At 42.2% G+C, this 16,222-nt stretch overlaps 1 protein-coding gene across 3 annotated transcripts in view; it reads left to right on the top strand.

Moving 5' to 3' along the window:
* ALKBH8 (alkB homolog 8, tRNA methyltransferase) overlaps nt 1-9,426 on the top strand; it is a 55,475-nt gene extending 46,049 nt beyond the window's left edge. For 2 of the 3 annotated variants that reach the window (XM_034665687.1, XM_034665689.1), the window contains exons 10-12: nt 145-401; nt 6,831-6,980; nt 7,906-9,426. In XM_034665687.1, the coding sequence (XP_034521578.1) occupies nt 145-401; nt 6,831-6,980; nt 7,906-8,451 (953 nt within the window). In that variant the 3' untranslated portion in view covers nt 8,452-9,426. The remainder of the gene's footprint in view (nt 1-144; nt 402-6,830; nt 6,981-7,905) is intronic. The other variant, XM_034665688.1, reaches the window with a different exon arrangement.
* Nucleotides 9,427-16,222: the final 6,796 nt, after the last annotated feature.

Genomic DNA, 16,222 nt, shown 5'->3' with positions numbered 1-16,222 from the left:
CTGTTTTTAAACCAATAAATCAGAGCCTGCTTATCCCTAGCCACCAAATTTGCATTGATTTGCTTGTTCTTTTAAGAAAACGTGATACCTTATGAATCACTTGGATAAAAATGAAAGGTTTATGTTGCTTTATTTTTTCATTAGGCTACCCTGTGGTCTGTGACAGCCAGATGAAGGCGACCCCCCCATCATTCCCAGGGAGTGCTAGAGAAGCCTCACAGCTGGAGCAAGAATACGTCCATCGAGTCTATGAGGAGATTGCTGGGCACTTCAGCAGCACAAGACACACCCCGTGGCCGCGTGTCGTGGACTTCTTGAAAGCTTTGCCAAGTGGTTCATTAGTGGCCGACGTTGGCTGTGGGAACGGAAAGTATCTTGGCATCAATAAGGAGTTATATATGGTAAGTCATTGTTGCTCCTGGCTCTCTTTTGGCTTTTTTTGTTAGGTTATTATCACCTTCTGCCTTATGGTATAATGCTGTTTTTTAGGTCATTGCCGAAAAGTTATAACCAACAGATGGAAAATTAATGAGCACTCCTATTCTTTTGTAGTGTGTGTGTGTGTGTGTGTTGTTCCCCTCCCTTTAGATTTTGCTTATTTTATCAGTAAAACTATCTTAAATTTATAAAACTCCTTACGGGTCAGAAAGGATGTTTAGAGAAGCCACTTTCTTTGCTTAGATCCCGCTAAGTATGAGAACGTTAAAGCTGGTATTTTCATCTGTCTGTTTTAAATGAAGCAACTGGATTCACAGACTATATTATTCCCCTGATGGCATGTAATTAGGGGACATAACTGAAACTTGAACCCATGCCTCTGATGCCAAATATAGTGTTCTTTTATTCACTGTAGGAAAAAATAAAGGTTACTATTTATTGGTGTGTTACTGTTGAGGAAACTAGGGCTTAAGTGGCTTAAACCATGTGACCGAGGTTACAGCACAAGGCCCAGGATCTGAACCCACTTCTTTCTTGTGCCACATTTCTGTTTCCAGTTGCTATTACTTTCCTATGGTCCACTTTTTTTTTCCTGCTATGCTGGGAAGGAGAACATTCTCCCTACGCTGGTAAATATTGTAAACACCCATATCAACGCTGCTCTGGGAGGACTGAAGCTTCCCTTTCTCAAGATTAGGTGCCGGAGGACTAGAGTAAGGAGGGTAGGTAGGGACAACGAGAGCAGTCCTCACTCGGGCTCCTGGAGGCCGTCATGTTACACGTCTCCTGTATCTTTACCTCCTCCTCCCTGTATCTTTACGCAACTCCGTGAGGAAAGTAAGTCACTGCTGCTCTTGGGGGAAGGCAGAGCTCGTGTATTAAGAGATAGATAAAGCATAGCTCGTCATCAAGATAAGACGTTAGTATCCATGTATTGTCATCATGTCTACAATTAAATTTTAGTTTATCAGGAATAAGGTCACTGTTCACATGGAAGAGGTAGGTTTTGATGTGCCACTTAAAATCAAAGTGATATCTTATGATATTTTAATCTTCAGGTATCGTCCAGAACATCTCTCAGTGAGCTCTGTTCTGCACCTTCTTGATGCTAACGCACGGTTTTACTGAGTCAGGCAGCACCTGTGACAGCGAAGCTGGGTTGAGGTCAGCCACACTGATGTAGTCATACTGATTGCGTTATCCTGTTCTTAGTGAGAAGCATGGTTTCCTGGTAAACTGAGCCCCAGAATCTGAATCTGTTCAAGAAGGAATACATTTAGAAGAATTAGAAAATCACAAGCATAGTCACTTTCCATTATTTGTATTCATTTTACAGTTGGCAGTCTGCGATTCGCAGAGCCTGCTGTGGTGTCTGACCTCCCGGGAAGGCTCAGTGGGTGTTGGTTCAGTGCAGGAATGAGACGCTTGTCTGGCTGGAGTCCGGCTTTCATTACACCAGAAGTGGAGTTACACATGACCAAAGGGAAGCTGCCGAAGCTCCAGCCCGTATATTTGCGTGTATTTTGAGCAGCTGTCTTTGAGCTTGAAAATCTGTGCATTTTTTGATATTCATGAGGGAATGTGACGTGGGACATTCATTTTAGGTGTTCAAACATAGGATTGTCTCAGAATTAAAAATACTGTTTATATTATTATCACATGCTTCCGTAACAAAATGTATTTTTCAAATACTAGCCTAGGCTCTCACGGAGATCGTTTTATAAGCTGCTTTTCATTTGTTAGGTGTCTTCAGTTTGTCTTGACTTCCGTCTTCAGCACTGGCTGCTGCCTTTATGTTCAGAGGTAAATTTTGTAAGCAAGGACTTTATACCTTCATGAGACTTGCCGCCTTTATAATCATACCAACAATAGATGAGATAGTATGTACCCAGAGCTCAGCCCGGCTCGCTCACTAAGTGATGACTCTGTGCATTGGTCTCAGACCACATTCGGTCCGGATGTGTTTCTCAGGTTAATAATTACTTAATACATTGTAGGGACTTTCTTGGTTGGTGTGAATAGTTGGGATGCAGATCTAATAATAATGCCAGTTTTCTATTGACAATTATAAGAATTGGAGATGTGTTTCTGGAAGACTCTTCTGTACATTTCTGTTTTTGTTTTGCTTTGTGTTTGAACCGTTAACCACCCCAGTAACGGAAAGGACGAACGGCCACTAACAGTGTCAGGCTCCTGCTATGTGCCAAGTGCTAGGCTATGTTTTCTCATGGGGTGTAGGAGATCAGTATTACTGTCCCTGTTTTACCAACGGGAAAACAGGCCCAAAGTTCCATGGTGTCAGGACAAGAATTAGAACCTCGTCTCCAGCTGCAGGGTCCATACTCAGTGGCATTCCGCTGAGAGAGATCTTAGTGGCCAGCTCTGCTGACAGAACAGCCAGCTGTTGTCTCAGATGTGGCAGAATCATTTGGCACATGATGGACACTGACTGATGGTTTGTTGAATGGTTAGGAGCAAACCTGTGAGTTCACTTTCAGTTTCTCACATGCAAAGCGGAATATACACAGTGCTGTGTTCTATACATTGAAGGAAATGGGACAAACTCAGAACGGTGGGCCTTCGCTCAGAGTGACGGACGTTTAGGATACCTGGATTTCTCTTTGTATCTGGACCCCAGGAAGAGAGGTTGTGTCCACCCTTTGTTCTGTACAGTTGTTATAACATTTGCGGAGTGAAGTATTTAATATACATCATTTCGTTTGGTTCTCATCTCAACCCTGAGAAGTAGGCATTTATATGATGAGGAAACAGAAGGTTAGTGGCTTTCCTAGGTTGTTCAGCTGCTTCAGTTCGAGACTGTAGGTTGCTATTTTCATTGTAGTCGACAGGTTTCACCTGTTCCTCTGAGCTCTGAACCCCTTCCTGTCAGTCTCATTTCCCTACAGTGCTTGTTTCCTTAGTAGTTTAAAAAATGCGGTATTTTTTAAGTAATAAAAATAATACAGCCTCAGTTCAGAAAATGGACAAAGGAAAGGTGTTTGCCTTAATCTTAACACCCTAATAAAGCACCTTGTTATGAGAGATGTCCTTCCAGTGTTTTTCCTGTAGTTTGTATTGTCCCGAGTATGCATACACCTCGATGACTCATTTGTGTCACTTCATATTTCCTTGTTGATGTGTAGCCTTACACAGTTCCTGACTTAACACTCTTGAGGTAGATGTTACTTGATGGTTCCTCGTGTTCGGTGTGGAGTTATTATAAATAACACAGTAACGAGCGTCTCCCCTGAGAAACATCTGATGCGAAGGAAGAACGTGGGGTTTAGAGCGAGAAAAGCCCAGGTCTAAATCTCTGCTCCACCACTTAACTATTTTAACTTGGGGCAGAGGAGTTATCTGTGGTGTGACAAGTCTTCCTCATTTGCATGTAGTAACAGTAGCTAACCCAGGGTGTGTGTTCAGGGCTGAGGTCATTCATACAGAGAATCTGCTGTCATATCGGGTGGCTGCTTCTGGTAAAAGGCGATTTTTTTTTTTTTTTAAAGATTTTATTTACTCGACAGAGATAGAGACAGCCAGTGAGAGAGGGAACACAAGCAGGGGGAGTGGGAGAGGAAGAAGCAGGCTCACAACGGAGGAGCCTGATGTGGGGCTCGATCCCATAACACCAGGATCACGCCCTGAGCCGAAGGCAGACGTTTAACCGCTGCACCACCCAGGTGCCCCCAAGGCGATTTTTTTTTTTATTTCGTTTACCTTTTTTCATACTTTGGATAATTTTTTTTAGGGTGAATTTTTAGAACAATTATTGGGTCAGAAGTCATGCACATTTTTGGGGCACCTGAGTGGCTCAGTTGGTTGAGTGTCCGGCTCTTGATCTCAGCTCAGGTCTTGATCTCAGGGTTGTGAGTTCAAGCCCCGCATTAGACTCCGTGCTGGGTGTGGAGCCCACTTAAGAAAAAAAAAAGTTATGAACATTTTTATCCTCCTTAGAAAGTGGTGCACCAGATTGCTTTCAGAAACCGGTGGAGTCTGTTTGTACTGTGCTAGCCCTTTGGAGGGCTGGTTTTATTGCTGGTATCACCGTGGTGGATTTTGGTTTTAAAACATTTTTGATACTTTATTGGGAGAAAAATGAAACCTTGTTTTGTAGTTTGCACCTTTCACTACTAGGTCGAATGTTTTTTCATTTTTTACCCATCTTCCCAGAATTGCGTGTTTAATGTTTTGTTGAAGATTTTAAAAAATTATAATGGAGCGGAAGTATACATTTCAAGCCCAACCAGCATGTGTTTTTATGTCACTGACCTCTGTCCAGCACACAGAATTATGTAGCCTTATGTGAGTCATTTAATAAATGTGAGTATTTATAAGTCGTATTTATAAAGAAGCCACTTTCTGTCACACTGTTGACATTATGCATCGTGATTAGGGAGACCTTCAAATCCTGGGTACTGTCCTTGGTACAAAGACTTAAGGAAATTTAAAAATAGAAAGGGAAGAGAGAAAATTAGTGATGACTGGACGAGAACGTATGAAAGACTCGGGCAGAGTAAGCGCGGAATGAAGGTCGTGCGCCAGGCGCGAGCGACGTCTACACTAGACCTGCTGCTTTGTGAGTCACATGGCCCCTGTCTCTCAGCGCAGGGGAGCCCTCCATCCCACATGCAGCAGCCTGGCAGCAGGAGGAAGGACATTTCCTCTGGCTTCGTTTGGCTGCTGTTCTCCTTGTTGTGCTTTATCTGTGGTTCGCGGGTAATAACATTCCTTTTTGGTTGTGCTCTCTATCCTGGTATTTGTTTTGTAGTAAAATTGGATTTTTTCCCCCTGTTGACTTTTAGCAAGATTTATAGCAATCTGTCGGAATTGGACAAACTTGAGACTTTGACTCTATGAACTGAGTTTTATTGTAAAAAAAGGTGGTAAACCCTGGAATGTAATATGCATATTATTTGAGTGGTATTGTCAGCTTGACTATTGTGGCTGCTGGCTTGGCGGCATAGAATATGGTGGAAAAGAGATAAAAGTAAGAAGCCAGTTGTATATCCTACATAGGTAAAGACAGCAGTCAGTTGGGAATTGTGCCACTGTTGTTATTAATGGGCCTTCGTACTTCTTCATCTTAAAATATATCAAAGGGACATTGCTGTACTTTACCTCTAGTTTGGTGCCTTTTATTATACTTCAACAATTAGTGCAGCTCTAGGATCGAGTATAGAAGCTGTTTAATACCAGTTAGAAATTGAGCCAATTCATATGAAGTATGACTAGCGTGGCAGTGTGATTTAACTTAGTAAGACTTGTTTTGACATGAGGACTCGTATTCTTTATTCTCAGCTAGACTGAGGGAATCCCAATACTCAGTGCTCACTGCATCTGAAATTCAAATGAGTAAGTACGGGCTTGAGGTGGCTGCTTTTGTCTGCTGAGATCTACTTTCACGTTTCTTTTTCTCTATTGTACAGAGTGAGTTAGGAAGAAATATATTAGTGATTTAACATTTCTTATGCCCCTCCCCCCTCCCAGTGCTCTCTCAGTTTACCTATGCACATTGTGCATTGCTCTCGCCCCCCCCACACACGTGTGCACGCGCACACACCTGCACACACACCATTCGCTCGGGACTAAACAGCAAAACTGTACAAAAATAACCGAGCTTGAGAGGAGATGGGCAGTCCTGCTCCCAAACACGTCCCGCAGAACCAGGTCCCGGCGGAGGGCTCAGGAGGCCTCCCTGCCTGGGGAGACGAGGGGATGCTGCTGTTCCCTTAGGATGGTCGCCTTAGACTAAAAGGTTTAATTAAATAGCATTTTACAAATTTTGGATTCAGCACTTTATTCTTGGTGTATCTAGGTTAGGCATTTAGCAGAACAAGACTCAAGAGCTTTAAAAAAATGAAATAAATCATTTTACTTTTTTATTGTTTGGGGATTTTATTTTCTGATTGTATAGTAATATGTATTGAAAAGTGAAAAGAAGCAGGCAAAAATCCCAGCTACCTCCTGCTATCCGGGCCATCACAGTATAGTTTATGTTGTGTTGAGAGACACCTGTAGCTCCCCACAAAAGACTAAATGTCTGTGTTAATGGGGATGATTTCCATTTTTATATGTGTGATATTACAAAAAGATCTAGATTCTGGTCAGGGATGCATTCGATGCCAATTAGGACTTCCCGTTTCCACCGCTGTCATGTTTACTCTAATCACTGATTTGAGTTCAGCTTGACACCCTGGAGATGGTAAACGCTGCCGTCTCGGTACCTGATTTGACCCTGCGCCGGCTGTAAGAACTGCGAAGATCTCGCCTTCCACCTTTCCACAGTGAACGTGCAATCTAATAACCTATGGTAGTGAGTGCATCCATGGCTCTCAATTTCTCGGGACATTTTAACAAGATGTTATGCAATTCGTTCTTTTTCTCTGTTACAGATTGGTTACGATCGTAGCCAGAACCTCGTGGACATTTGTCGAGAGCGACACTTTCAGGCCGTCATCGGTGATGCACTGGCCGTGCCCTTGCGCAGCGGCTCTTGTGACGCCTGCATCTCCATTGCTGTGATTCACCATTTCTCAACAGCAGTGAGTATTCCTCTCTCTCTCCAAGGACTTGTAGCTCAGGTGGCAGGAAATGTTCACGATGTGACCGCTGTGGACCCGATCGTAGCCTTTCCTTTCTTCCCGTTCTCTTCCCTCGTGGTCCTGCAGTTTGCCCCCTTTACTGAGAAAGCGTGTGGAGCGGAGAGGAGGTGCGTGGCGCTGGTGCTTACGGGAGGCTAGTGGACTCTGCTTTTAGTGCTCGTGGTTCTGCTCTTGGCCCGACCTGAGTCTTCCTCTTCTTTGACTGGCTTCCTCGAATGCAGGGTCTCCTCATTTCAGCTGTCAGAGATGGGGGAGCTCGCCTGGGCCGCTGGCACACTCCGCTCAGCCTCTGAGTGGCTGCCCTCTCGGTTTCTCATCTGCCCTTCTCAGCCCTTACTCGCCTCCCTGATGTTTGTGAATCCCTTCCTTCCCATCCTGCTTTTCTTCTTTTTCAAAACTCAGGTATTTAGTAGCTGTCACTCATGCTTTTAACTTGTCACAGATACTCTTAATTTTAAAGTAAGTGAATTTAATGTTTTGTATTTTTCTTATAAGAAAAAACAGCTTATTTTTTCTGTGTGTCAGTAGTTTCTCCCCTAAGCTAAGCAATAATTTTATAGACCACCCTGTGCCGGCATCACCAGGAGTCTCCGTACACCTGATGACCTTAAGTGAATTCAAAAGAAGATCAAGTGGAAAACCTATGCCTCTATTTTATTAACACAAATAAAAATGTCCTTTTCCCTGTTTCTTCAACACTTTTTTCCTGTCAATCACAGAACAAAATGTCCCTTTTTTTTTCTTTTTTGTTTTATATTTTGTTAGATTTTCTGGGCTGTTCATCTTAATTAAAAACAGCCCTGTCGTCAGTCATACTTTCCAGTCTCCTCCCAGTTGATAAAGGGCACTGTGTGTTTTTCACCAGGAGCGGAGAGTGGCGGCTCTCCGAGAACTCGTTCGACTCTTGAGACCTGGTGGGACGGCACTCATTTACGTCTGGGCGATGGAACAAGAATATAATAAGAAGAAATCCAAGTATCTTAGAGAAAACAGAATTAGCCAAGGAAAGGAAGAGATCAGCAGTGGTGCAGTGGTGCCAGAGTCGCTGACGGAGCAGGTGCCTGACGTGGGCAACCAGGATGCCGCAGGCTGTGTCGCCGCCATCACTGACCTCCAGGAGGGAGGGGGTCATGCCAGCACAGTCACCAAGGCCAAGCTTCCTGTTCACACTAACAGGACTTCTTTTCATTCTCAAGACTTACTGGTTCCCTGGCACCATCACGGGAAGCCTGGGAAAGACAAGGCTGTTGGTGCAGCAGGACCCCGTGACCCAGGCCCCGTGTTTCATCGTTACTACCATGTGTTCTGTGAGGGCGAGCTGGAGGCGGCCTGCCAGACTCTGGGTCACGTCCGCCTACTGCAGAGCTACTACGATCAGGGCAACTGGTGTGTGATTCTTCAAAAGCTCTGATTGTCTCCGTGAACATAGAACAGGGAAGAAAGGCTCAGCTTGGTTTTTTAAAGGAGACTAAATTTTCTGTCTTTATAGTTAAAGAGAAAACTTGTGGAAAAGTCCCAAAGGAGAACGAATGCCTGAGAGAGATTTGGGAGCCAAGATTAGTTAGGACACATCCAGTGTACTACTATTGCAGACCTCATCCGTAAATGTAGGCTTCTCCTGAATGGGGAGGAACAGGGACGGTCTGTAGCAGTGAGTGAAGTCATCTGTGAAGTATTTGGGAACTTGGGGTGAGAACACAGCACGTCCAAAATAAACTTCTGCTGTAAATGTTATTAATTGAGCTGAATCATGTAGATCTTAGTGATGTAATCATACATTTTAATAAAATATTCTTGGTCAGTAGAGAATTGTCTGAAGTTTTATCTTTGATTATTAACTCTGTAAAATCACAGATGATAACCACTCTGTCCCTTCACCTTACTAACACAGGGCCTGACACACAGTAGGTGCTCAGTAAAATTGTAGTCCATCAGCTAATAGCCATACCTTAGTAGGAGCGTCATCCAACAAATCCTCATTGAACCTGTACTATGTATCAGTTACTATTCTAGCTACTGGGAGTGGAGCCCCGAACAAGAACAACAGCTCTTGCCCTCCTGGAACTTAGGTTGTAGGAGGAGGACAGACAATCAGCAAACAAACACACTGTGTGCTAGACGGTGATAAATGCCACGGGGGAAGGTAAGATAGCGGGAGGGTGCACCTGAGAACAAAAGATGTAGTTTTAAAGGGCTGAGATAACCACTAATCCTGACTGTAGTTTATTACCAAGAATGAATTGGTACCCCTAATGCATTGACTGTGTGCTAAGGGCAACCCCAATATGCTCTTGTAACTCCTTTGTTTAAATAGCAAAGGTTAGAATTGTCAGTCAGACCTAATTATGCCCGTTGAGCCAAAGCTATGGTGCCACTATTGGGTATTTCTAGTTCATTCATAGTTTGTTCTGGTCTGGGTGCCATCAGCAGTTTTTACCTACAAATGTGTCCTAGTTACTCAATTAACTTACCATTCAGGTCAAGTTTCCAGGAGGAATAAAGGTAAAAAGTTGACCATAGGTCAAACAATCACGCAGAAAGGAAAGTACTTTTTTTTTTAATACTTTACTGCCGGCATATGTTGCTTTTACAGTCATAATGCTTAAGACAACTTCAAGAAAAATTGCTTTCCGTGGTTGATGATGCCCAGATGATTGTATCTCTTGTTAGTGTTAGTGATGTTTATTTTCAGGCATCAAGCTTCCAGAAACTGGTGGTGATCAATAGGTCTTACATGAAAACAATGATTATTTTTGTCATGGAATTTCACTGCAAGATAATAATTGTTCCCTCCAGATGAATTTATAAGGTTCATAATATGGAAAGAAAAAATAGAGGGCTAAAAAGCAGTTTTAATCTGATAGGAATTCTAGGACTTCACATCGCAATTTGAAGTTCAGCTCATGCTAACAAATTTTAAACTCTGGATGGAATCGATTTCCAAGGAAGACGCAAATACCAACATTACCTGGAGAAGAGGTAGAAAGCAAAACTTGGCTCTTGAATCAGATTTGAAGTTGAACTCTTGATCTGCCATTTTTGTTTTAGCTGTGGGACTCTGGACAAATTCCCTAACTTTGCCCTGTGTCAGTGTTTCAGCTGTAAAGTTGGAAGATGTGTTACAAAATTAGCTGAAATAATACCTACAGAGCTCTTAGAGTGGTATAAGAATATAGTAAGCATTGGGGGAAAATGTTTATTCCCGTTACTCCCAAAGAACGGCCACAGGAGTTTTAGGTATTGAGTGATGTCAAAATCTAATTTGTTAATTATATAATCAAAACCTACGTTTTTACTGATTTTTTTTTTATCTGCTTTGTTCTTATCAGGTGCAGCAGAGGTATCAAAATTTCCTGCTATGATTGTGGATTTCTCTATTTGTCCTTCTAGGTCTATCAATAATAACAAGGCAAAACCGGAAAAACTCCAAATGCCTACAGCAGTAGAGTGAGTGAGTAATGGTCCGTTCATTGTTACTGCATGAGCGACGACTTGAATACATTGTCTTTACAAGGCACACTACAAATGGATCTCAGGTAATGCTCCGTTAAAGAAGCCATACACGGAGTAATGACCATATGACTCCTGTCGAGTTCAGGTGTGTCTCTTAAGACCACCGTCATTCCTGACGCCAGCTGCCCGTTCAGGGGCTCCCACAAGCACGCTTGGGTTTGATGATTTGCTAGAAGGGCTCGCAGGACTGTAACACAGACTGTTACACTCATGACCATAGTTTATTACAGCCAAAGGATAGGGATTAAAGTCAGCCAAGGGGAGATGTGCATGGTGCCAAGTGCAGGAGTGTTACACGCATGGAATTTCTAGTCGTCCTGTCCCAGTGGGGTTTGGACAGAGCTGACTTCTCCCAGCAAGATATATGACAACACATCTGGAGCGCTGCCAACCAGGGAGGCGCACCGGAGGCTCGGTGTTCAGATTTTTAATTGAGGGCCTAACTACACGGACATGATTGACCACTCTTGCTGCTGACCTTTAACCTCTAGCTCCTCTGGAGGTCAGGCTGATAACCACTTGGCACAGGGCCCCCAGGTAAACAGATACTTACCAGGCAGGATATTGCAAGGGCTTAGAGATCCGCTCCCAGGAGCCTAAGGTAAAGGCCAGACCTCTTTCTGGATAAGGTTAACTCTACTGTACAGTTTTCACTTTTCTTTAGGTGAGAGTTTAAAAGCAAGCAATATATGTACTTTTACAAGGCTAGATAATAGTGAATTTTTGAAAAGAAGGGGTGAATGGGCCTTCTGGGGTGTTCACAGTGTTCTTTCTCTGGCGGGCATTTACATAGGGTGCTTGCTTTGTGTTAACTCACATACTGAATGTGTGGTAAGACCCTTATGATTTATATACCTTTATGTGTAATATAAACTTCAAAATTCATAACAGTTTGGGGGCGCCTGGGTGGCCCAGTCGGTTGAGCGTCCTCTTGATTTTGGCTCAGGTCATGGTCTCAGGTCATGGGATCGAGCCCCGCGTTGGGCTCCTTGCTCAGTGCGGAGTCTGCTTGTCCCTTTCCCTCTGCTCCTCCTTCTGCTCACGCTCTCCTCTCTCTCTCAGATAAATAAATGAATAAAATCTTGTCAAAAAGAATTTAAAGAAATTTGTAAAAGAAAGTTCAAACACACAGTTAAATGTTTTAAATATATTATGTCAGCTACTGTGAGGTATAATTTACATATCATATTCACCAATTTTAAGTGTGTAATTTGATGAGTTTTGACTCATTGCAACGGATAGTCATGTAATCATTCCCACAATCAAGACAGGGAACATTTCCATCACCCCATAACGTTCCTTCCTGCCCCTTTGCAGTCGGTTCCCTCCTCTTATGGGCAAGACTGATCTGCTTTTGATTGCTATACTTGAGTCTTCTCTAGAATTTCTGGAATCATACACTTAGAGACTTTCATGTCTCTCTTTTTTTTCCCCACTCAAGACAATGCTTTTGAGATTCATCTTTGTTCGTGTATATATCAATAGTTTGTTCCTTTTATGGCTGAGTAGTCTTCTATTGTAAAGATTTATCACAATCTGGTTATCCGTTCACCAGATGATAGACATTTGGGCTATTACTTCCAGTTCAGAACTTGTAATTTCTTTTAAGGCTGCTCTCAACATTTAGGAGCGCATTTTTGTTGTCTATATGTTTTCATTTCTCTTAGGTAGATACCTCAGAGATGAATCGTGGGTCATATGGTAAGTGTATGTTTAACTTGATGCCAGTGAACTGTTTTCCAAAGTGGCTGTTTCAGTTCAATATCCCATCAGCCATGTTCGAGAGTCCACATCCTTGCCAACACTTGTATTACCAGTCGTTTTAATATTAGCCACCCTACCGTGCATGTGTAATGGCATCTTTCCGTATTTTAAGTTGCATTTCCCTAAACACAAGTGATATGGAGCATTTTTACATTATTTGCTATTTGTATGTATTCATTGGTGAAGTGTTGGTTCAAATCTTCTGTCAATTTTTAAAAATTGAGTTGTCTTCTCTTTAATGAGTTATGTAAGTTATGTGTATTCTAGATAAAAGTGCTTTATCATACGTAGATTTTGCAAGCATCTTCTCCCAGTCTATACCTTACCTTTTATTTTCTTAGGAATGTCTTTTGAAGAGCCAGCATTTTAAATTTTGGTGAAATCCAGTTTATCCATTATTTTTTAATTTTATAGGTTTTGCTTTTTGTATTCTATTTAAGAACTTTTTGCCCAAGTCAAATCACTAAGATTTTCTCTTATGTTGTCATTTAGAAGTTTAATAGCTTTAGCCCTTCCATTTAGGTCTGTGTTCCATTTCAAATTAATTTTTGTATACATATTGTGCGGGTTGGCTTACTTTTTTCCATGTTGCTATCCAGTTGTTCCACATCATCTCGAAAGATTCTTTTTTTTTCCCAAATGAATTGCTTGACGCCTTTGTGGAAAACCAGTTGGCCATACAGATGTGGATATATTTCTGCATAGTTTTTTTTTTTTTTTAATCTTTGTGTCTGTTTTTATGCCAGTACCTCACTGTTTTGGCTACTATAGTTTCACGATGAGTTTTGAAATCAGGTTTCCAGCTTTGTTCTTTTATGCACTTAATCACAGCTTCAAAACACACAAAGCAGAGACTGATCTAAGTGAGGCAGGAAACATAGACAAATCTATAATTTTAGGTGGAAGTTTCAGTGACTGATAGGACAAGCCTGTAGAAAATGAGTAAGGGTAGAGCAGATGTGAACAACACGACCACCTTAACTTTATTGACAGTTATAGGACAGTCCAGCCAACAACAGCAGAATACACAAGAACATTTACTGAGAAAGACCGTCTTCTAGGTCATAAAACAAGACTTGATAATGTAAAAGGATTAAAGTCATACAAATTATGCTCTCTGGCCCCAGTGGAAATAACCCATAGATTCAGCAAGAATTCAAAAGGGAAAATAGAAAGTATTTTGAACTGAATGAAAATAAAAGCATGATATATCAAAATTTGTGCAGAGGAAAAAAAAAAACACAGGAGGACTGACATTGCTATCCTTAGAAAGGTCTACTTAGAAGGTTAGCCCTTGGCTGGTATCTCTGAATTTGGATTTTGATAGGGGGTTCCCCAGAGCCCTAACTGATAAGACCAGCTCCCTGTGACTGAAGTGTTTAGACAAACATTACAGTTTGTGCTGAGCGCCTGCTTTCCTTCTGGAAATCTAGAATTTGGGTGCAGGCCAGGCAGAAAGTGTCTATGTGACCAGCTCTCAGTAAAAAATGTGGGCACTGAGTCTCTAGCTTCTGTGGTTGGCAGCATTTCATGCTGAGGGAATTCGGTGTGTCCCGTGTGACTTTACTGGGAAGGGATTCTTGGAAGCTTGTGCCTGGTTTCCTCTGGACTTCACCCTGTGTGCCTTTCCTATTGCTGACCGTGATCTATTTTGCTACAATAAATCTTAGCCCTGAGTACAATGCTGTGCTCGGTCCTGTGAGCCCTCCTGGTGAATCGCTGCAGGGGGGGATGGACTGGCGACCCCAGCACTGCTGAAGTAGTCCTTCGGGGAATTTTACAGCACTAAGTGCCTCTGTTAGACGGGAAGAAAGGTCTCAGATACAAGAACCTCAGCTTCCTTCTTAGGAAACTAGGAAAAGAAGAGAAATGAAATGCCGAGTATGCAGATGAAAGGAGATGATAAAGATCAGAGCAGAAATCAATGACACAGAAAACAAAAACAAATAGAGAAAATCAATGAAACTAAAAGCATGTTCTTGGAGACCAATACAATTGATAAACTTCTAGCCAGACTGAGTTGACCAGGGAGAGAATTCCATGAATTTTATAATTGGAAATTCAGTTAATAAAACATAATTAAGGTAGATTCTCATGAACCCACTTTTTAAGGCTAATGGTTGAAAAAGGTTTATTATTCCATTAATAAGGCTTTTTTTCCAGAACTATTTGGAGTAGGATTACTTCAAGGGAAGATGAAATACACAGATGAAGCTAGGAATCGAGAAGAGGCAGGACACGGGAGGTATAGAGAGAAATCATACATTCTCTGCCCACTGTGAGTGGAAAACATTCAGGAGGCTGACTTAAGGCTCTTGGTAAGAACAATGGACTCAGTAAACTCCTGACTCACAGCCACGGTTGCTATTCCAAAGCAGGAAAGCAATGAAGGGATTAATGCAAAGGAAGAATCTCTCTTAATTTTTTTTTAAATGTCAAGGAATAAAGAAATATTCAAAGTAGCAAAAATAATAATACATTTTAAGAATTTTTATCCTTAAGGTCAATCAGCATGGCTTACTTGCTTTATCTGGAATCTCAAATTCTCAAACACAGTCTTCAAACATATTTAGGAACTAGCTCAGATTTTATTTTTTTCATTTATGGTAGGGAAGATACTCTGTTCAAATCAGCACTGGATAAAATAGGACAAACGTATAAGAAACAATAACGGAGCTCTGCTCTGATACGAGTCATATTTTCTGTGCTCTAAGAATTATAGCCAGATCTTTGAAAATTAGTATGAAGAGAGCAGTGTGGTCGCAACTCTGTGCCTGCTTGACTTTTTAGGGTCCGCCTTGCTGAACGCTCTTCCTTGGTGCCCTGCTGACCTGACGCAAATTGGTTTAGTGGTTCTAGAAAGAATAAAGTGTTTTGTTTTTTTTTTTAAGATTTTATTTATTTATTTGACAGACAGCCAGCGAGAGAAGGAACACAAGCAGGGGGAGTGGGAGGAAGAATCAGGCTCCCAGAGGAGCAGGGAGCCCGACGTGGGGCTTGATCCCAGAACGCTGGGATCGTGCCCTGAGCCGAAGGCAGACGCCTAACGACTGAGCTACCTAGGCGCCCCAGAATAAAGTGTTGTTAAGTCAGACATGGATTTGAAACTGAACTCTACTGCTTACCAGCTGTAGGACCCTGGGGAAATATATATCTGTAAAGAGAGGATAATAATACCCACCTTATGGGGTGTTGGGTAGGTTATGTGAGATCACATTAAAATATTACATCATAGACAGTCAATAAATGCCGGCTTGTTCCTTCCCTGTCTTCTGCTGAATTGCATCCCTGAGAGCAAATCTGGTCTTTACCTTTTCAAATCTGTGTGTGTGTGTGTGTGTGTGTGTGTGTGTGTGTGTGGTCAGTTTGACATGTGCATTAATTAATTAATTCAGTGCGTGTTTATTGATCGCTTACTGCATGCCAGGCACCATGTTAAATAGTACATTTATCAGTGAACTTCAAGAGATCCTGTGCCCGTGGAACTTACAGTCTAGTTGGAGGGAGTGGTATTGTGCATGGTAGGTGGTAGAATAGACAATAAACAATAAATATGAGTAACTAAGTAAACCATATATTACATTACAAAGGGATGCTTTTTTTTCCTCCATAGGGAAAAGAAGGAGTAGAGCAGAAAAAGAGGTGAAGGGTGGGAGGTCACATAGGTTCTGTTTTTTTGTTATTATTGTTGTTGTTAAGATTTTATTTATTAATTTTTAAGTAATCTGTACACCCAGCATGGGGCTTGAGCTCACAACCGCGGATCAAGAGCCGCACACTCCCTGTCCTGAGCCAGCCAGGCGCCCTGGGTTCCAGTTTTTAAAAGGGTGGTCAAGGGGCGCCTGGGTGGCACAGCGCTTAAGCGTCTGCCTTCGGCTCAGGGCGTGATCCCGGCGTTGTGGGAT

Source organism: Ailuropoda melanoleuca, chromosome 8 (genome assembly GCF_002007445.2).
Source record: "Ailuropoda melanoleuca isolate Jingjing chromosome 8, ASM200744v2, whole genome shotgun sequence".
In the NCBI taxonomy this organism is placed as follows: domain Eukaryota; kingdom Metazoa; phylum Chordata; class Mammalia; order Carnivora; family Ursidae; genus Ailuropoda; species Ailuropoda melanoleuca.
The sequence above is the reverse complement of the archived record's forward strand: the minus strand, read 5'-3'. Positions and strand labels throughout refer to the sequence as shown.